At 38.4% G+C, this 23014-nt stretch overlaps 1 protein-coding gene across 50 annotated transcripts in view; it reads right to left on the reverse strand.

The window, feature by feature from the left end:
• MTMR3 (myotubularin related protein 3) overlaps positions 1-23014 on the reverse strand; it is a 142076-nt gene that overhangs the window by 27912 nt on the left and 91150 nt on the right. For 31 of the 50 annotated variants that reach the window (XM_070628593.1, XM_070628588.1, XM_070628582.1 and 28 more), the window contains 5 exons: positions 20277-20366; positions 19750-19866; positions 11274-11356; positions 8672-8838; positions 1452-1548 (listed from right to left, as the gene is read on the reverse strand). In XM_070628593.1, the coding sequence (XP_070484694.1) occupies positions 1452-1548; positions 8672-8838; positions 11274-11356; positions 19750-19866; positions 20277-20366 (554 nt within the window). Of the gene's footprint in view, positions 1-1451; positions 1549-8671; positions 8839-11273; positions 11357-16095; positions 16129-19749; positions 19867-20276; positions 20367-23014 lie in introns of all 50 variants that reach the window. The other 19 variants (XM_070628573.1, XM_070628549.1, XM_070628575.1 and 16 more) reach the window with 1 other exon arrangement.

Raw genomic sequence — 23014 nt, forward strand, 5'->3', positions numbered from 1 at the left:
CTATGGCAACAAGAGCAGCTCTATAAAATTCCTAACACCTACTCACAAACTCCTAAAAATAACCTGGGACACGGTGATCACAGTTAATACTCTAACCATGAGTCTTGCTCCTTTTATCTTGTTTTAAACTTAAGAGTAAATTTGCCTCTCATTCTTCCTTTGTATTGGGAAGAACTTTTCAATATCCTGAAGACTGGTTTTGAGTTAGAAATAGTGGACTCAAAAGACAAGAAGTTAACTATGGGTTTTTTAAAACCCATACTAAATAGAGATTTTAAATACTAAATAGAGATTTTAAAAACCAATAGCTTTTGAACTCAAACATTTTTTCAACAAGCTTAGCTTAATTCAGTTTTTTGACTATACTCAATTTTCTGATCATTATAAGTATTACACTACCCAGTAGTCAGCGCTTCAGCAAATACTAGCTGCTCACTTATAGATAAGGAGTTTCCAGTACAGGAGAGGTGAGTTACACGTGAGGAAAGCCTCAGGCTCTCTGAGGCCCCCTCCTCCAGTCTCCACCTTCATTCTCTGCTTTGACTTGTCAATGAGAAAAGCAAAGGTATAGCAGACCTGTAGCTCCCAAGGCTTCATAACACCCCAGAGATTCCTAACTCTTTGGCCAAGGTCCCTGTCAAGAGTATGTACAGTAATTGTAATTTTACCAGTGAAAAACGAAATGTTCTGATGGCTACCCACAAGTAGATCAGGAAAATGGCTATCATAATTAGGCAGCTCAAAGGACAACAAGGATAATTAACGTCTCCAACTGCTGCAGGGAAACTTAAGAGAAGGATATATTAATTTAAATCTCCTGGACAATTTTACTTTGATTCATAGAAACCTGGATCACCAAAATCAAAGTGGTTTACTGCCCTCTCCCACCAAAGTACTTACACCTTTTAAGGAAAGAGGTTTTGGGAAATATTTAATAATGTTACTATTTAATGATTAAATGATTGTAGCTGTGAAGTAGTTTCACGTCAATATACTGAATACCAGAATACTTATGCCTATTTCATAGGATCTGGAGTAAAGTTATAGTCATAAAAACTAGCTCCTAAGTGTTTTATCATTGCTTATAAGATCACTAATTCTATCTCTAACGTGATGTCAAGTGGTGATGAGAATAACAGAAACTGCCTGTCTACAAGTAAACACAGTATTATCTAGACGTGCATGTGCCAGGAAGAACAGAGGCCTGGAAGGGATAGAAAGGAAGCTTCTAGAATCCTATTAAGTAAGCATTACTTTTCACTCCAGTGATAGCAATGGGAACATATGGCTCAGGAAGTACCCTGAAGATGATGTATTTACATTTAATAAATAAAACTCCGTTTGAAAGAAAAAGAAAAAGTCTAAGTTCAAATGTTCTGTCACATGAGAACTGGGGTTTTTGCAAAGGCACTGGCTGTGAAACACAGTCCAAAGGGACCCATGCAACTCACTTGTACTTCTCATTGATGTTGGAAATCCTCCAGGCATTGTTCATATCAAAACCCATCCGCTCCACTTCGTTTTTAAACCTTGACGTTACGTGCTCCCCTAGGGGCCAAAGACAGCAGAAAGAAAGAAATGAACACCCTTTTGCAAAACAGGTAGACTAAAAGCACAGCTACCCTGCTCAGTTATTAAGAGAAAAAGAAAAAAATACAGGTAGATATTATACAAATAAAACAATATATATTTAGTGTTAGTTAAAAATTCTCCTTCAGGATAAGACTATAAAAAGGAATGAGGAAATTAATTTTGATCAGGAATTACGTTATATCATCTAATCACTGCTATCAACTCTGAGGGTAGTATCCTTGAGCTCATTTTACAGAGGACAAAACAGAGACTGAGAGAGGTTATTATGGCAGGTCTGTCTGGTCCCCAAACACATGCTGTCACTATACTGGCTACTTTTCTATTTCCACACTCAACCTGACACTATACAAAAGAAATAAAATCAAGAAATTCACCAAGAGTAGAAATAGAACTACAACTCCTCATCAGAAACCCTCTGGGCCAGATTTTAGCACTTGAGAGTTTTCTGGATTTTAAGATGGTGCATATATTAAAATACTAAGTTAATGCTCTCATCAGGGTCTATTTAACCAAATATTAATATTTCTACAGTAAAATGTTTGCATAATTCCTACTAAATGGGATAAATAAAGCAACAAATAGTTTCATGTCATCTCAGATCGGGTCAACCCACCCAGTAAAATAAGAAAAATCTTTCCATTTCCACAGCCTTACAAATTACATAATGGTAGATAAGAGATCATGGACCGATAACTGCCAGTACCCAGGAATCTCAGGAAATACCATACTATTAAGTAAAGTGCTCAGCATTTGTAAGAACATCCACCCAAACAAGTATAACCTGCCTACATTTGCCCTAATGAATTCGGCTTCCTCTTCCTTAGGACAGTGAGCAACGAAGGCAGAAATGAATCTAACATAAAAGTCATTAAACCTGAAATAACTTTCTTCCTTGAAAACAGTCATAGGGCAGTAATTTTATAAACAAACAAAAAACCATTAAGCAGTATGTCTAATATATAGAGTTATAGGTTACAAAATAAATGATAGTGGGGGCTGGGAGAAACTACAAAAATAAATAAAAGCACAAAACAGACTGCTTTAGTGATCAAAGTATAAAGTCTTGCTCCCCCTGGGAAAGAAGCTTCAGAATAGGAAACAGCAATTACTTGAATGAAGGACGATTCTATAAAACTACTTCCCATTTAAACTGCTTTTCTTGAACTTAAACTAGGTATTATATGCTTCCTGAAGGACAGCTATAAAAAGATGAGGTTCAGAGATGCAGGAAGAAATAATCAACTGAATCTATCCTATTTTGGAAAAGTTTTAGAAGGGATGCAGGCTTCCAAATAGGGAAAAAACTATCTGAATTGGGGTTCCATCTGTTTACAAATCGCGAGGAATAGTGACCATCAAGAATACTAGACAGGGAGTCTTTTACTTATAATCCAAATCTAACAGCTATAAAACTATGGCAACTATCAAGTTCCTCAATAAATGAGATTTTTCCCACCCTGAGATACAGCTCCAAGTCTTTTGCAAAAGGTAAAGTAATTTAATTAATGGTTCTGCACATTAGTACCTCTATCTTAAACACATAGATACCCTAAAAGGATCCTATAGTTTTAAAATAATCACTGGCAAAATAATAATCACCACCACCACCAGCAATTTACTACGCAGAACCACTGCCCAAAGAAGGGCTTAAAACCACCATCCAGAGCATGAAATTCTGAGCTACAAAGAAATATATACTGAGCAATGAGCATAGAAAATCTCTTATTTCAAACTCCTTGAGAACAAGGAGTGAGTTTTAATTATCTTTGTACCCTCTAAAGCAGTGACTTCATGAACTTTGAAACTGACCACCACAACCCACAATAAGAATTTTTACAGCACAATTCAATACAAATGTTTATTTTTAAAAAAAGGTTTCACAAAACAATAACCACCTTTACTGTATGTGTGAGACATTTTGGTATTTTCTATTCTAAATGTTTCAATTCATATTTCATTTCTTAAAACTCTGATTTCATGACCCACTAGTGGATCACAACCTACAGTTTGAAAACCACTGCTTGAAAAAGATCTAGGAGCAGACCTTACATACATAAGTAATTCAACTGGCTTTTGCCAAATTGTGTTAGAAGTTCACTTACGTTTATTCAGCCAGAAAAGTGAATGGCAAGCACATCTATTGCTGAATTTCCCTCTCAGAATGCTCATGTCTCCACTGATTCAACATTAGATATGCTGTAATATCTCAATTTATTTTTAATATTAAGGTTGTAATTTTTTTTATTGAGTTAATGATAGGTTACAATCTTGTGAAATTTCAGTTGTACATTAATGTTTGTCAGTCATGTTGTAGGTGCACCACTTCACCCTTTGTGCCCACCCCCAGCCCACCTTTCCCCTGGTATCCACTAAACTGTTCTTAGTCCATAATTTTAAATTCCTCATATGAGTGGAGTCATACACAGATTATCCTTCTCTCGCTGGCTTATTTCACTTAACATAATTCCCTCAAGGTCCATCCATGTTACTGCAAATGGAATGATTTTGTTCTGTTTTACAGCTGAGTAGTATTCCATTGTACATATGTACCACATCTTCTTTATCCATTCGTCTGTTGCTGGGCACTTAGGTTGCTTCCATGTCTTGGTTATTGTAAATAATGCTGCAATGAACATTGGGTTGCATAGGACTTTTGGGATTGCTGACTTCAAGCTCTTTGGATAAATACCCAGTAGTGGGATGGCTGGATCGTATGGTAGTTCTATTTTTAATTTTTTGAGGAACCTTCATACTGTTTTCCATAGTGGCTGCACCAGTTTGCATTCCCACCAGCAGTGTATGAGGGTTCCTTTTTCTACACATAAGGTTGTAAATTTTTTGTTTGGCTTTGTAGTTCCATTTCAACCCTTTCTGTCTGCCTCCCCATCCCCAAATGAGGATTTATCCTTTTTTAACATTTAGTATTTCTTGCACGACAAATAGTCCAGCAATTCTTATTTTAATGGGAATAAAAACTTTTTTAAAGCAGTGAGTCCTTCTATCATAATCACAGTGTCAAGTGGCAGTCCAAAAAATTTTTCCCCAAAAAAGTCTAGCTCCCTGGGTGATTCTGAGTATTCACGCCAACAATTCTACACAGCTTAAAGGCCTGCGATAAAAGAGCCAGGCCAGTATGTGAAGAAGACCAGTACCAGACTCAGAGAAGGTGAGAACTAGCCCTCCCAGATTTCTAAATACGGAAGGAGGAATCATTCTTTTCCATGGACAAAGCAGTACAGTCATCTAGATGCACACTTACTGAACTGCATTCAAACTCGGTAGACAGACTGCTGGCAAGGGCTTTTACTTTATACTAAATAGGCAGCTGCACAACAGTATAAGACCCAGAGTCATATGCTGTTCATGGTTAAACAAGATGTGCTTCATGGGCATTTCAGACAAGAGAGGTCAGAGAGGTGGGCCTGATGCTACTAAACTAGCAACTGAATTGCCCAGTCATCTGTCAGGATTCCAGATTAATGCTCAAGTATAGAATGATCACCAAGAAGGCAGCTACAATGAGCAGACGGAAGCTGAACACATGGGAGAGAAGCTTTAAGTTTTTTAGTCCCTTTCTTTTTTAGAGTTTGAAATGGGGCTAAGAGCAAAGTCAAGAGTTTTGCAAAAGTTTTTGCAAGTTTCACAGATGAATTCCTATAGCAATGTTTAGACTTATTCCAAAGCAGATGAAGACCTACAGCTGTAGCCATGGTATGGCTGGCTTAACTATGACAGGTTCACTGTCAGAAACCAAGATATATATGAATAGAAGGCAATGATCTAATTTTTCCATTTCCCTCCTCTCTGACACATTCTACTCCTAACAGGCTAAGGAGAGAAGGATCCATAAAAGGCTTTATTAACTGCTGAAAGACAAAACTAACTTCTACCCTTCAGAGTCTATGCTTGTGATCTCACATGTTGGGGGAGGTTATAAAAAGGCATTACTCTGAAATATCTCAAGTGCTATCTCACCCCAAAGATGACTTATAAGAATGTGGTTGTCTGATATGCTCATAGTTGGTGAGTAATGTTGTAGCCACCACTGATACGCAACAATATTGGGTGGAGACAGAAGAACCAGGTTGACTGGCTTTAAAAGTGCCACCATGTTTTCTTTTTTTTGAGGAAGATTAGCCCTGAGCTAACTGCTGCCAATCCTTCCCTTTTTGCTGAGGAAGACTGGCCCTGAGCTAACAGCCATGCCTATCTTCCTCTGCTTTATACATGGGATGCCTACCACTGCATGGCTTTTGCCTAGCGGTGCCATGTCCGTACCTGGGATCCGAACCAGTGAACCCTGGGCCGCCGAGAAGCGGAACGTGTGAACTTAACCACTGCGCCACCGGGTTGGCCCCATGGTATTTTCTAAGAACAAGTTTTCCCTCTGTACTCCACAGTGAAAATACATGAAAGGAAAAAGCCATACACACTCTAACCACGTCAATGAAGTAAAATAAGATTCCATGTGAGTGGGAACAGGTTAATTTCAGTGTGGACTGCACATATTGGGAAGAAACAAAATACAACCTTTATTCATAAAGTTCCAGCCAATCAGTTACAATGGCATTACCTTGTATATTCCTAATTTCCAAAACATTTTCACAAGCACAGCACATGGTAAGCATTCAAACATTTACTGAATTGAACTTTCCAATGTTACCAGACTTTATCTTCAGGAAACCCCAATCAGCTTGGGCAGAAAGAACAAGAATGTCCCAGTTTGAAGAACAAAGGAAACTATGAAGAGGATAAACAGCTTGCCCAGTATTATTTTTTTAATTAAATGGTAGAGTATGGTCAAGAATTCAGGTTTTATAGTTCCTAAATCAGTACTTTACCCCCCAAATGCTTCCATCGATCACAAACTCATAAACAGACAGAGGACACCATGGTCATCTGTATGTCCTGGTGGCCAAAGAATACCAGATATCAGGAAAGAAATGGCCTGAGGACCAAAGTCATCCCAGCTCAGGACAAAGCCATCTATAACAAAAAGACAAGAATGAAGTTCTGACCTGGCACATCTTAAGAATATCCTAAGAGCTGGCTCAAATCCAAAAGAAAACAAGTAAAATTATCAAGAGAATAAGGAATCATCTAAAAAGATGAGGAATTTTCAGTCTGTGGTTGTGGGAGAACAGGCTGGGAGAAAGCAAGCCTTGTTGACTAAAAGGTGGCAATGCAAAACTAGGAAATGCCTTTTGGAGTTAAAAGTCTTAAAGTTCTTGGGGCCGGCCCCGTGGCCAAGTGGTTAAGTTTGCGTGCTCTGCTTCAGCGGTCCACGGTTTCGCCAGTTTGAATCGTGGGCTCGGACATGGCACTGCTCATCAAGCACATGGCATCCCACGTGCCACAACTAGAAGGACCCACAACTAAAAATACACAACTATGTACCAGGGGACTTTGGGAGAAAAAGGAAAAATAAAAGTCTTAAAGTTCTTATATAATATAATGTAGCAAGCTAGATTCATTAACTTCATTATCCTAGAAGATGATGGAGACTAGAAATTTCATGAATAAGATGTAACGGTTAAAAACTAAGCAGATGTACACATAAGATTTGTGCATTTCATTGTATGCAAACTTTACCTCTAAAAAAAAACCTGAAAAGAGCTATAAACAAAAAAAATAAAATTAAAAATGAAATGGCATCTCAATAAAGAAGAAAAAAGAAAGAGGTAATGGACAAAGGAGTGAAGTGAGAGAGAGTTTAAGCACATTCTCATAACCTTTCAAGGCTGATGTGGTCTCTTATGGGTGACTTTGGGCTCCACTAGCCTGACCAGGTTCATAGGAAGCTTGGATTCCTAAGGCTTTCCTTGAGGCTCCAGAAGGGCACATACCTCTGTTTTTCATCTCTGTATCCACAGCACCCCACGCAGTCAGCCGTCAACAGCTTGGAACTGGATTTAAGTCCTAGATCTGTCAGTAACTAGCAGTAGGACTTGCCAACAGGCTTTACCTCTGAGTCTCCATTTCTTTGGCTCCCAAAATGGAGACACCAGCCTATCCTGCTTGTTTGATGAAGTCATGAGGGTCAAACAATCGTACATGTTAAAACATCTTTAAGGATAAGATGATGCTTACGTTTGTTATATTTTAGTTAAACAAGAACATGAACCAGAAGCTTCAACCAGTGAAAGAGGCAGGAAACAAAGTGATACAAGAATAGCTAGATTAGCCTCAAATGTTTAAAATGACCTAGGGTTGAATTGGTAAGATTAAAGATTCAGTACTAAAAATTGAGGTTTAAAGAAAAAAGTCTCAAGAGTAAACTGTACTGGAATGAAGCTCACAACTTTTCACTGCTTAAGAATTCAAGACATTGCTTCCAAATTGGATACACTAAAGATTCAGTGCTGGACCAGCAAAGTTCTATTTATGGCAGCATAAAGTTTACAGACAACTACACAGAGAAATAACATGAACTTGGTCTAAGCCATTTCTGAGGGAGAAAGATAGCAAGCAGGACAAAGATCTCATGAGGAGTCAGGAAGCTTGGATTCCAGTATGGGCGCAGCTTCTCTATTTGTCCTGAGGGAAGTCACCCAGCCTCTCTAGACCTCTGTTTCATCATCTATGGGATGAAAAGGGTGACAACAGGTAATCTATGACTTGAAAATTTGAGTATAGCAAAAGGCTATTTTGTACTCCACTATTCTGTGGCGTAACCTCATACCTCTATCCCTTTGTTCATGCTACTTGCTGTGTCTAAAGTTCTTTTCCCCATTCTCTAATTCAACCTTCAAAGCCTACTCAAAAGCTACTTCTAACATGAAGTTAGTGTACACAACACTCATGGCTCCCTTCCATTAGGCTTCCATAACACCCATCAAACCTTAACTACAGTTATTTTTAGGGCCAGTAGATTGTGATGCCAAATCTAGTGTTCTTCCCTTCCCCCGAAAGGCAGAAAACATGTTCTATTGAGCTTAGAAGAATGATGGGCACGTGCTAGGTGCTCCACAAAATATATGATTGAATACATGAATGCTTAGAAGACTCATTTCATGCTAAGGGTACCTCAAGTGGTAGTTTGATAAAGCCACCATCTGCACATTTAAGAAAGGCCTACCTGGTCTGCACAGGTCTCCATGTTGCTCTTTTTCACTGGCGTAGACCTCCATGCACCAAGCGTGGTAAGCAAATGAGAAGAGATCTTCTATTTTAGCAGGTGGCCGAATTGCATTGTTCAGTCTCTTAAGCCACTCTTGACACTGCTCAAAGGTTGAGAACTGACACCTTTGTAAAGCCAAACAAGTGTGTAATCAGAAGACAGCTGACAATGAAACCTAAGACAGCTCACCATTTCAAGAGCGCTACTCAGGGTAAAGTGACAACTACAGTCAAAAAGCATTAAAGGTTGGGGCCGGCCCAGTGGTGTAGCAGTTAAGTTCGTGTGTTCTGCTTCAGCAGCCTAGGGTTCGCCAGTTCAGATCCCAGGCAGGGACCTACACAATGATTATCAAGCTATGCTGTGGCAGGCGTCCCACATATAGAGGAAGATGGGCACAGATGTTAGCTCAACACTAATCTTCCTCAAAAAAACAAACATTAAAGGTGGTCATTCACATGTTTATCATTTATATTAAAAACAGATCTGATAAATTTTGGTCAATGGTGCAAAATGTCAAAAAGAAGAAAGCTAAACATGTGGAAAACTTATTTTTCCGACTAATGAAATTTCTTCTCAGATGAATGACAATTATTACAGTAAAATGGCAGTCATTCTCTTCCATGAATGGGGTTTCATTCTACTTCTTCCATCAAAGCTTTATGGTTGTCAAGAAATATGTTTAGAGAAGTTCTTTTCATTCTAACATATTAGGCAGAGCTCAAAAATAAATTACAGCACTACTTTTCACCAGTTAAGGAATAATTTCAAAATCTATTTAGCAATCAGAACAAATCAGCAACTTTATATCCAAAATAATATATATTGCATCAACACTTTCAGCTGTGACCATGTAGAGGACAAAACAATTCTATTACCAATCGCAATTTCCAGTGTAAACTAGGACGTTAAAATAGTGCAAAAGATACTTTACCTTTTCAAATGCAGATAGTGTTTAAAATTGAGTAATTAATAAGAAAGTTTTTTAAACTGTGAATTGTAGCCAGTATCTATCAAAAGCAAGTCAAATCTCAGTGGCTAAAAAGCAATTTAAATATTTATCTTAAAACCAAGGAGGTCACTTAACCCTCTCCTCATCTCAATCATCGTGGCTCATCAATATGCCAACAACACAATGTTTACTGGCACTCCAGAATAGTTAAAGAGATATAGTAAAAACTTAGGGAATTTAAAACTTACAAGTTACTAAATTTAAAAACGCATTTCAGGCATAATTTTGCAACCAATATAGCAAAGAGTAGATGAAATAAAAACCATTCATGGATGCTAAATCTATGGAGAAATTTGATGAGAAGCAGGACATTTTCATTGTCTCAAAGTGCCTCCCATAGACTTTATTAGTTACAAGGGAGCAAACACAGAAATTATTCAGAAAGCAGGTGACAGCTTGACAAGAGTGACCAAAATTAACATCATCGATAAGAGACAGATGGACACTGTTTGCCTCCAGACGTAATACAATACCCTGAAAAGGACACAACCTCATAAATACAGTATTCCAGCTGAGACTGCACAACCTCAATTTAATCATGAGGAAACACTAGACAGACACAAAATGAGAAACATTCTATTAAAATAAAAGATTGTATTTTTCAAAATGTGAATGTCATAAAAGACAAAGAAAGACGGTGAAAAACATTTCAGATTAAAGAAGGTTATAGAATCAAGGCAACTAAATATAGCGTCTGACCTTGACTGGATCCTGTTCTGAACAAGGTAGGGGTAGGGGAATGCTATAAAGGGCATTATTAGGTCAACGGACAAAATTAGAACACAGATAGTAGATTTGGATGAAAGCATTAGGAGTGTAAAATTGTGAAGGTGATAATGATACTGTGGTTATGTAAAAAAAAATCCCTATTCTTAGGAAAGCACACTAAAGTATCTCAGGATGAAGACCCATGATTATGTAACTTACTTTCAAATAATTCAGAAAAAGAGTCTCTCTCTCTCGCACCCGCACACACCTATATACACATACATACACACACACACACAAAAGGCACCTGCAAACAATAAAACAAATAAGGTAAAATGTTAACAATACTGGTGTTCTTTGTACTATTTTTATTTTTACACCTTTTTGTGAATTTGAAATTATTTCTGAATTTAAAAACATCCTTTAAGGGGCCAGCCCCGTGGCCGAGTGGCCAAGTTCGCATGCTCCACTTCGGCGGCCCGGGGTTTTGCCAGTACAGATCCTGGGCGTGGACATGGCACCGCTCATCAACCATGCTGAGGCGGTATCCCACATGCCACAACTAGAAGGACCCACAACTAAAAATACACAACTGTGTACCGGGGGGCTTTGGGAGAAAAAGGAAAAATAAAATCTTTAAATAAATAAACAAATAAAAGTAAAAACATCCTTTAAATAGCAAAGTAGCCTAAAGATAAAATATTTCAAGCACTAACTACTCAGAAATTATTGCACCTTCTTACAAGGCTGACCCTCAAAAGCTGTTTTTATGTTACCAAATCACGAATCTATTTTTTAAAAAATATTTTCCACACTAATGAGCAGCATAAACACGCCACATACCTGATAACTTTGCAGTCTTTACATGTCAAATGAAGCTGAAATATATCTCGGCATTCAACACTTTCTATAAGCTGTAATGGAACCTGCAATTAAAAAGATGGAGTCCCCTTAGTCAAAAAGGCATTGACCCTGCAGTTCGTCAAGCGTCCAAGAGTGATTAGAAAGCTCTACAGGGGAAAGAAGCAAACAGAACTGTAAATTCATCCAGATTAATAGTATTCAAGTGATTACTATTGAGTGAATTAGGGTTCCCTTTCTCTATCTTTAAATCAATGGCCTCAAGTCGTGTCATAGCATGAAGACAACAAGGAGGAGGCACCACCTCTGAAAGAACAGGGAAATATGTCATCTCTCAGACATCAAATTCACAAGCTTATCTCTCAAAGTACTACTTTACAGACACTACAGCTAGCTGTGATTTGCAATGACACAAAAGCTGAAGGGAAACAGAATGGTAATTCTGTCCTGTTTACAGAAAAGAACTGCAGATCAAGGTCCTAGTGGGACTATACTTGTTGTTTGCCCCAAATGACAAAGTGGGCTTGCAGCTTTGTGTCAGCAAAGGAGTATCCTGAAAAAGACTGGAGTTCTAAACTGCCTGCAGGTTGCAAGGAAAAGATGATGGGACAGACTCTCTGCTCAATAAAACAGACCTACAGGTATCAAGGAGGAGGGAGCAGGCCACACAGTGGTCAAAGGTCCTAAAACTAGCTAGGTCTAATTTGCTTCAAAAGACCAGTTGAGGGGCCCTGTCTGCCAAGTGGGACCTGAGGCATGAGCAAGCTGGAATAGTTCCCTCCCTGCCAATCTGGTCAGCAGACTCTACTGAACACAGAAGTTAAGTACAATAGTGGAGAGGGATCAGAGAAGGCAGATAGGAGGGAAAGCATGTGAACAGGGTGACAAATCCTCAAGCGCACATGAGAATCCTCCCCCTAGCCCTCAACTCATCCTGACTCAACCCCTGGCTTCAAAAACAATTTCCAAAACTTGTGAAGAGAGCCTGATAAGATAAATGGATATTCTCACTCTTTGGAAAAGGGGTAGACCACTGTCTCTTATACTGTATCATGCCCAGCCAAAATGTGGCTCTGGGAGTTGCAAGTTAGCATTCCAACAATCTGTGTTTAGCATGAGAAGGAGGAGGCAGTCTCCTACAACACAGACAGAAACGAGAGTGCTGCCTGCACAGGGTGGCCCTTGTGTTAGCTGAGCCAGTTTCAGAAACAGACTTCCTGCAAACCCTGCCACACCATGCAGTTGCCAGAGTAAGCAGAAAACTCTCAGAACAAGGATGTGGGGATCAAAAAGAAGCCCAGTGCTGGATGTCTGGGACAAAGAAACAGAAACTAGGGCAGAGATTAAAAAAGAGAAGAAAGCAAAATAATATTACTCAGATAATGGCTTGAAGTTTCTACCTCAGGACTAGAGCCTTCTTGCTTAGTTCTAAGTCTATAATCTACAAAATTCCTTTACACTTGTAGTAGGACTAGGAACAAGAGAAAGACTAAGAAATCTTGCCTGTGTTCTGAGAAAAAAGGAGCTTTGGCCCTCTGTTTTTGTTTAAGTCCTTAACCCCAAGGTGCTGTGAAAAACTGCAGCTGATGCGGCTAAAAATTCTTTCAAGACCTGTACATCTAAGAAGGAAAAAAAAAACAACAACAATATATCAGTAGGGATAAATTGTAAAGGAGAAATAGGAGATTAAGAAGACAGAGATTAGAAGATGACACTGATTTTTTCTCAGGCCAGTCCTTTGGGGGTCCAGAAACAGACTCTCATATTGTTTTTTCTTTTCTTATGTACCCTCCTCTCCCTTCTCCCTCCCCCTATCCCCCCCTCAAAAAAGTGACTGCCAGACTGGCAATTAAGAGGCTTGAGTTCTAATCTCAATTTTCTAAAATTTTACCAACAAAACTTTTGCCTGCTTCCTGACTTCCTCGGACAAGCTTCCAACCTTCCCATATGCCATCAGCCTCTGCTTTCTGAACTCAGACCGTCACAACTTAGGAAGTTCCAGGCACAGGAAATGGGAAGAGCCTGAGGTGGAGCGAGAGCGAGCTTTGCAAATCCTCAGGGAGATGCTGCTCTCTCAGCAGTCACCTACATCCCAGGACCCTTCTGATCACCTCCCTTATAGCTGGAAAACTTGAAAACCAACTACAGCCATGTGTTGCTTAATGACAAGGACATGTTCTGAGAAATATGTCATTAAGCAATTTCATCGTTGTGTGAACATCACACTGTGTACTTACACAAACCTGGATGGTATAGCCTACTACACACCTAAGCTATATGGTACTAATCTTACGGGACCACTGCATATGTGCGGTCCATCACTGACCAAAACACCCATATGCATTGCATGACTCTAATGATATTAGCAGCTGCTGGAGGGAGTGGACCAGCCTGTGCTACTTTGCTACAAAGAACAGATAAGTTTTACAACCCCACTAATGGACCAGAGCCCTAGGGCCTGTGCCCAGACTTCCAGAATAAGAATAATGAAATACCTCAGAGCATGCAAAATATTTGCTACCTAACGCATTTGAGATACAAATTTTCATGTATTTTAACACTGCAAATTTAAGGAAGAAGAATAAAAATACTCATTGCTAATACGTAGATACTAGCAAGTCACCAGAAACAACCATGTGTTCTCAGGTCATAGATATGGAAAATAGCAGATTTTAATACTCATGCAGATAGTTACATGCAGGGAAGTTTAATATGCAGCAAGAACATGGACATATGAAAGAGAAATACTTTTTTATATCGTTGATTTTTATATCAAATGAATCTCTCTTTTTTCTTCTCCTTTCTACTCCAATGTTCCCCTTCAATGTTCCCTCCACAGATTGTCTCCTCTTCTAAAAAGGCAGATCTCAGAACTGGTCCTCTTTTCCTCTTCATACATCCTACTAAAACATACTAAGTTTCCTTACTTTCTTTTAAGGTCCACTCATTGCTTTGGGTTTCTCAACTTTTCTTATATATAAGGAGGATCTCTTGCCATTTCTGTAACTAGACATACCCAATGTTCAATCTCATAAGCAAAGAATTATAGATTCAAGAGTCAGACCATTTTATAGCCTAGGAAGGTTAAGCCACTACATTATAAGCTAGTGGCAAGGTCAGGACCAGAATCCATGTCTGTCCAGTAGTCCAGGCTCCTTCTATTACGTATGGTGTGCCTTTTTTTCTTCCTCTAATATTCCCCTTCCCTTTTGTATGAGCTCTACTCTAGTTTTTCTTTCACAACTAAGTAGCCTCTCCACCACGGACCTTTAAGAGGAAAACAGAATTTAAACCAAGATTACTTAGAGGCAATTCTATCCATGGAAGAATAGTAAGAAATCCAAAGTCACATTTAAATCCTCTCTAGCCCACTGATTCAATGTTTTGTAGCAACACATTTTCTTTTCGCTCCTTTCTCCTCTAACTTCTACCTGCCAAGTAATTCTGTCTCCCTTTACAGTGTTTTTCCTCTTACAAATTCCACCAAACTCATGCTCAAAACAATACATCAAACACATTCGGTGCTGTTAATCAATTCCTCAAAAGGCCAAAAGTTACATCACGGACATCAAAACTCATAAGAGCGTCAATCCAAAAAAGCAGAGGAGCAGCAGTTAAAACATTTAATAAACATGCACAGGTATTAAAAGTCCACAGCACTGTGTCATTCCAGAGGGAATTTTATGTAATCAAACCCTACTATATTTACTTTAAGCATATGTGTGTGCATGTGCGCATGCACGCGCATGCAGATGTGCATGATTTTTAAGCACCATAATTTAAAAGTGGGATAGTTTCTACCTTTTATAAACAAATGCCCTTTTTATAGAATGAATGGGAAGTACTAATCTTGTATATACATTTGAAGTAAAAATGGGAGTAACAGAGTGAAAATAAAGCAAGTAATGAGTCTAAACCTAAAATCTATAATAAACTGTGGAATATCTGGGCACTACATCTTATCTTTTTTTTTTTTTTTGAGGAAGATTAGCCCTGAGCTAACTGCTGCCAATCCTCCTCTTTCTGCTGAGGAAGACTGGCCCTGAGCTAACATCCATGCCCATCTTCCTCTACTTTATATGTGGGACGCCTACCACAAGCATGGCTTGCCAAGCGGTGCCATGTCCGCACCCGGGATCCGAACTGGCAAACCCCGGGCTGCCGAAGCAGAACACGTGCACTTAACCGCTGCACCACCAGGCCAGCCCCTAAATCTTATCATTTAAAAACCAGTCAGAAGAAGAAGACTGCCACACTTTAAAGACCCAAACTCTTTACTGCTCTCCTTTGATATTTACAAGCTACTCTTCCAGCATGGGTTTCAGATGCCTCTACTGGTCATTCAGTGTTAACAACAGCCTGCTTCTGATGCTTGGGGAATAAAGATTTTTGCTGTACTACAATTAGACGATGGAAAAAATGTGAAAAAATGCTGAGGAAGGTGTTTCCAGCAGCTACACTTCCACCTTTTTTCTAAGAAGCACTAATAGACCAGCATGGAAATGAAAGTCTTAATGTCTTTTTAAATACCAATGTTGATTTTACAAATTATTTCTGGCTGAAATTCAGTTTACATTTTTTGAAGGTCACAATTCCATCTACTTATGTATAAACTGTGGGCTTTATCCTCACCCCACAAATTGTTCTCATTATAGGGTACCACTAGAACTTTGTCTAGTGAGAGGGAAGGGACTCATGCAGAGAGGACACACTTTGCTGATTTGCAAGGTGAGCATCTGACATTCAAAACCGATTTGTTCCAAGCACAGGTGCAACAACTGCCTAGGATTCTCATGCTACTTACTGGGATCTCAGAAGCAGTAGATTGAGAGGCGGTCTATTGAATTACACAACAAAAACTGTTTTAAATCTTCATGAATTCACCTTGAACACTTACTCGTTCATAAATTAGCAGAGCATCAACAACATTTATCTGTACATATGTAAAAATGTGGTTTGGGAAAAGCACAGAATGGGAGCTATTCATTCCTTAAATACTACAAATGAGCTCTACTGCAGAGGTTTTTTACCCTAGGAATTGGAAACCCGATATCCTGTTACTGTGTGTAGATTAAAGTAACAGTGTTTATGGTATCTAACTCTACAGACATGTTTTACTCAATGTGCTGTGAAATTAAAAGAGAACATATGATATCAGGTAGCTATTTAAAACTTGACAGAAAATCATTTTCTAAGGTGCTAAATGTGTTGATTTAAAAGCATACAAAACAATGCAAACTGGGACATACCACAATATATACTGGCATATTTGGGCTTTGATGGTTGAAATGTGTTTGATCTAGATATAATAACCTTTAAAGGCAGGAGGGTTCTCTCGAGCTCACATATTTTATTGAAATATTTATTTGCTGAGAGAGAAAAGGAGGGAGGGAGAGAGGGAAGGGCAACACCACCAACTCTCTGGTCTCCATCCAGGGTCCAGTGGAGGAACCATTGTCCCCTGGAGTAACCACCGGCTTTAGGAACTTAGCACTAACTGTGATGTGATTAATTTATTTGTATGGAGCAGTCCTAGTGTCTCTCAACCTCAAATGTTTAAAGTCACCGCAAATACTTTTGCACAATCATTTTTGTATGTAAAGCCATTATCTTGGGCTTTTTAAGTGACATGCAGGCTCTAAGCCTTAGAGGGTTATAATGCTAACTGAGAAAACACTTTTAGGTAAGTAACTGGGTCAAAAGTAAGAAGGGTGGTAAGTTTTCTTAAGCATTGTACCTCAGTCACAATGAGGGACCAACAATTCCGGTAAACAACCTATTCATATAGCTACTGTTAAAGACAATGATGACACAGACCTTTTCACACAGAAATATGTCGTTTTAAAGTGAGCTTTAAACCCAAAAGGAGTTTAAAATGGTCTAATACCCATTTCAAACCCATATTAACTTCAATTCACTTATTTATTGAATACCATAGCACCAGGAGACATGCTGGATTCTGAAGAAATAAAAATGAGTAACCAGAAAAATTACAACATACAGTAGTCTCCCCTTATTTGCGGGGGATACATTCCAAGACCCTCAGTGGATGCCCGAAACCACGAATAATACTGAACCATTTGTTTTCTCCTATACATACATATTTGAGGTACAACAGCAAAACTAGTGCAAATTTTTTTCCTTCTTCACAATTCCACAGGTAGAAGATTAGTGTTACTACTATAGATCTTAGCAATCTCAGCATACGATTTTTTTTCTTTCCTTATTAAGTCGAGAACTTTTACCTTTTCACTTAAAGGAAGCACTTTATGGCTTCTCTTTGGCATATCCAAATTGCCAGCATCACTACTCGTGAACTTTGGGGCCATTATTAAGTAAAATACAGGTTACTTGCACACAAGTACTGTGGTATCACGACAGTCGATCTGGTAACAGAGATGGCTACTAAGTGATTAACGGGCGAATAGCGTATACAGCATGGATACGCTGGACAAAGGGATGATTCATGTCACAGAGAGGAATCGTGCAAGATTTCATCACGCTAATTAGAACAGTGTGCAATTTAAAACTTATGAATTGTTTATTTCGGTAACTTCCCATTTAATATTTTCAGACTGAGCTTGACCGCAGGTAACTAAAACCACAAGAAAGCAAAACCACGAATACAGGAGGACTACTATAAGTGGCAAATGTTGCAAAGGTGTGTTCAAGATATAGAAGAAGCCAGAGGAGAGTGTAATAAACTGTCAGGGAGGGAAGTGGGACTGAGAAAGGTTTCATGGAAAAAGTTATCACCTGAACTGGGTTTTGACAGATGAAGAGAAGTTCCCTGAGTAAAACAGAAGAGAGATAACTCAGAGGTGTAAGGTATGGCTGAATAGTCCAAGGAAGGTGGTTTTACTAATAGAAACGGGAGAAGGAGGAAAAGAGAGAAACAGACAGAAAAGCTGGTAGGGACCAAGGATCACACCCCTTATCCTGCCATCATGCCAAGTAATTTCATCTTAGAAGTAATCAAGAAACACTGAAGGGCCTTAGGCTGGTGAATGACATGATCAAATCCATGCTCGCTCTCCAACAGAGCTTATTCCCTAAAATAGACCTAAAAATAGTCTCTGAAATACTTGGCCATAAACCAATAAACTGAGAAACACGGGATTGTATGGAAAAATGCAATAACATGAAACATGTAATTTAATTACAATTTCATTGATTCCAGCTATTTAAACACAAAATTAAATTGGGCAATTCTACTAATTATTATTGTCATTACTTCCACAGTGGCCAGTGGGGAATTTCTGGTTCCTGGGACTTTATAGGCGTTTCTATCCTGTCCACTCCTACCACAACCACCCAACTCAAAATGGACCCTTCTGAACACGGTGCAATGGTATGAAAGTATGGCATGCCTCTTTCCTTGATGAATCTGGTATGTATTTTTAGCCAATGGACAGAAAACTGACATAATAGCTATGATCACAGTCCAAATCTAGAGGTCAGAAGGAATTCAGGTCACAATGGCTCTTGCACATAAATGCTTAACTACAAAGAATAATAATAAACACCACATAAATAATAAATGCCACCTACAAAGAAAATGGCAGCGATTTGAGTCCTTTGACAAAGGAAAGAATGTAACGAAGGAGCCGGGTAACTTTTGGACCACGAAATAAAATGAACTTAAGTGACAGATTTCAAAGAATCCCAAAATGAACCCCAAAACACACAATCTGAATGAAAGTGTAGCCCTTAGCTTTCATAAGATGTCATAATACACTTCTCTGTGCTAGAACCAAAATGCAGAAAGTCACAATACTGGCAAATGAAGAAGGAAGAAGGCATTCATTTGGTGGAAGTACATGAACTTTTGGGCCTTTGTGGTGAAAGGCACATTAACTGAAAACTATTAACGATGGCAGGGCACTGGAAGAACCAGTTCACTGAGAGTACTCTTATAACTGAAAAGGGTAAATGCACTCTTGAGAATTGAGAGCCTTCCCTTTTTTCAGTAATATATAGTCCATTATGCAAATAAACACTGTACTTAACATCTATACTTTACCACTAAGGAGCCATTAGAGAAACTTGATCCTATAGTGAGTCTGCATCGAGCTCAAGTACATCTCATCATTTGACATTAAGGTCCAGGAAATTATCTCAACTGAGGAAGTTGGTAACTACTTACTAAAGATTGAAGAATAAAGCCTATACAGCCTTTGCACCCGTATAAAACTTAAGGATACAGCATTATCTAGTGCAAACCATTCAGTGTTACTAAACAATGGACACCTCAGCTGACAACTACATGTATCATTTTAAATCAAGCATAAGAGTTGCTTGCTAACCTAGTGTCCCGAGTGCTAAATTAAGTGAGAGAAAAGCAGAGTACGTGATGTTTTCATACCCAATCCTGTATAACACTCCTTTCTTTGAGAACAAGTCTTCTGACTTCCCTTCTCCATCTACTTTAGTGGACGAATAGTTGGTAATCACTTACATTAACAAGTGACTCCTTGAACTTGATGTGAAGTCTGTAATTAGAAAGGGCAATGATGGCATCCTCAGCACGGCCCACATACTCTGTGCTTTCTCCGTGAAGTTCAAGGAAAGGAACCTTCAAAATGGAAGAAGAAACTCTTCAGAGTTCTGAAGCAGCCAAGTCTTCAAACACAGGTCAGGTGAATGGATGAAAAATCCTCTGTCACTCAAACTTAAAACACAGTATACATAAATGGGTAAGGAATCTGAAGAGTATGGGTTTATATCCACGATTCAAATATACCTAGTTATTCAAATTCTAGACTTCTGAAGGAATGACACAGAGATCATCATCTCAAACAGTGAATTCTCAGGAAATAAGTCCTTCTGAAGGAAAGATGTCTTCCAGCTTGCATTTCTACTATGTTTATGGTTTAGGAAAATATATATATATTATACAGCGTATTATTTCAATCCATTAGCTCTGCTACATTGTTACTATGATGCCAAATACTTAGTTTACAATCAAAAGCGGCATGTAATTACCTGAAGATTCTCATCCTCCCGGATCAGCTGCTTCCTGGGAAAAATCTGATTGGCCTGGATGCACTCAAGACTGTGCCGAGTCTCCTCATCCTGAAAGAACCCAAAACCTTTAAATAATTTCAAAGCTCCTATTCATCCATATTTGTTTTTTTTGCCATGTCTAGTAGTGTAATCACAATGAGAGTCCAGCAAATCAAGGTGAATAGGCAGAAATCTCAAGGAAAAACTATTCGTCCCCAAAAGTGTCCTATCCAATATTTTAGGTGCCTCTAGTCAGAGAACACACTGATGCAAAAAAAAAAATATATATATATATGTTAAAGAGGTTAAGAACATTTCTATTAAGTGCTAATAAGTTATTAGTACACTACTTGTAAGAGAAACCAAGATACAGGTTTTTTTCTCTTTAAGTTACAATCTTAAATTCTTATTTTTGGGGGCCGGCCCAGTGGCTGAGTCGTTAAGTTTGTGTGCTCCACTTCGGTGGCCTGGGGTTTTGCTGGTCTGGATCCCAGGCAGAGACATGGCACTGCTCATCAGGCCATGCTGAGGCAGAGTCCAACATAGCAGAACCAGAAGGACCTACAGCTAAAATATACAACTATGTACTGGGGGTCTTTGGGGAGAAGAAAAACAAAAGAGAGATTGGCAACAGTTGTTAGCTCAGGTGACAATCTTTAAAAAGAAAAAAATTCTTATTTTTCAAAGATACATTCTGAATTAAGAATGAAATTATGTCATGTCTGAAATTTGCTTCAAAATAATTGGAGGGGGAAGGGGAGAGAGGAAGTGAGCGGATCATAAATGAAACAGGATTTTCCATGAGGGATAACCGATGAAACTGGGTAAGTGGGGGTTCACTATACCATTGTGTCTACTTTGGTTATACATGAAACTTCATTAATAGAAAGGTTTTTTTAAAAAATGTAAGCTTAAGAACTGAATTTCTCAAAGGGAAAATGTGTGTGAACCACTATCCCTAGTTTAATCTGCCTTATATTACTAAATAGATTTATTCCTGTTCAGGCAATTTCAAAAGCAGAAGCGATAAATTCTAATCTACATAGGACTTGAACTAATTATCACTTGTATAAAAAAGTAGTCTTTTACATTATGAATTTTTATAGTATAGGAATATAGGAGAGAAAAGCAATGTATTGGAAAGTCTAACTGTAAGTTATGATGGAATCTGTTTACACATCAAATTTTCTAAGAGCAAAAGCCATATCATGTTCAACTGACAGCACTAAGAATTCTAACAACTAGTTAGTGGACATTTCTGCGTATGCTACTTAGTGTAATTCCAACAATTCTTGAAATCTCCTCAAAGAGAGAAAAAAAAAATCCTAGCTGTAAATAACACTTAAGGTTTTGCCCAAGAGCAATCTTAAATCATAAAACCATAATACGCCACTAATGCGGTTCCTAAAGTGAGGTCCGCAGATTCTGAGACCCTTTCAGGGGCTCTGTGAGATCAAAACAACCTTCACAATAATGCTAAGACATTATTTGCCTTTTGTCACTGTACTGACAGTGAATAAAATTAAGAACTGGTGGGTAAAACTGCTGGCACTTTAGTACAAGCAAGGTGGTGGCACCAATTTCACTTAGATTTTCCTTGATTAATCAAGAAGAAAAAACGATAAATTTTATTAAATCTTGACCCTTAAGTAAAAGCCTTTTTGATATAGGAAATACACATGAAACACTTCCACTGCATACTCAAGTATTATAGTTGTCTCAAGGTAAAGCATTTGTGCAACTGTTTCAGTTACAAGCTGAATTAGGCACTTTTTTCATTAAGTACCATTTTTAATTGAAAGAAGAACTGACAGACAAACTATGGTAATTCAGACTTAAACATGTGGCAGACCTTTTCTCCAAAGGACATTATTAGTTGCCAGTGATAAAGTTATGCAAAAACTTGTATTTTGGAACACCTGTCTTCTGCCACCATGAATTTCACAGCTTCTCAATACTTAAGACTCTTCTGATGAGATCAGTGGTGACAGTACCATATGTGACTTTAAAAAGAAATTATATAGGGAAAAATGTCTACATTTGGAAGATCTGAATTACTTAATGAACCATTATTTTCAAAATGACTAATGCACGATGTTATAAAATCATGCATGGATAAAAGATCCATTTAAAGTGCAAGACAGGGGCCAGCCCAGTGGCATAGTGGTTAAGTTCGCACCCTCTGCTTCAGCAGCCCAGGATTCACAGGTTCAGATCCCGGGTGCAGACCTAGCACCACACTCATCAAGCCAGGCTGTGGCAGCATCCCATATACAAAGTAAAGAAGACTGGCACGGATGTTGGCTCAGGGACCATCTTCCTCACCAAATAAGTTAAGTAAGTAATTTAATTAAAAGTAAAGTGCAAGGCAGACCAATGGTTTTAATGTAACAGAATAGAAAAAGCTTATGGATAAGGTTTCAGATTCCACATTGCAAGTAACCTTTAAAGAATTATTACTTGTTTTGGTGTAGTATAACAGAAGAATATAATTATCTGGAAAAACTATTAAAATATTCTTCCTTTTCTAATTACATGTCTACGTGAGACTGGATTTACTTCATATTTTTCAAACAACGTACTATAACAAATTGCAGAAGTAGATATGAGAATACAGCTATCATCTATTAAGCCAAACATTAGAGATTTGTAGAAACGTAAAACAATGCCATTCTACATACTAATTATTTTTGAATGAGGAAAAAGTTGCTTTTCAT

Source organism: Equus przewalskii, chromosome 7 (assembly GCF_037783145.1).
Source record: "Equus przewalskii isolate Varuska chromosome 7, EquPr2, whole genome shotgun sequence".
Classification (NCBI taxonomy): domain Eukaryota; kingdom Metazoa; phylum Chordata; class Mammalia; order Perissodactyla; family Equidae; genus Equus; species Equus przewalskii.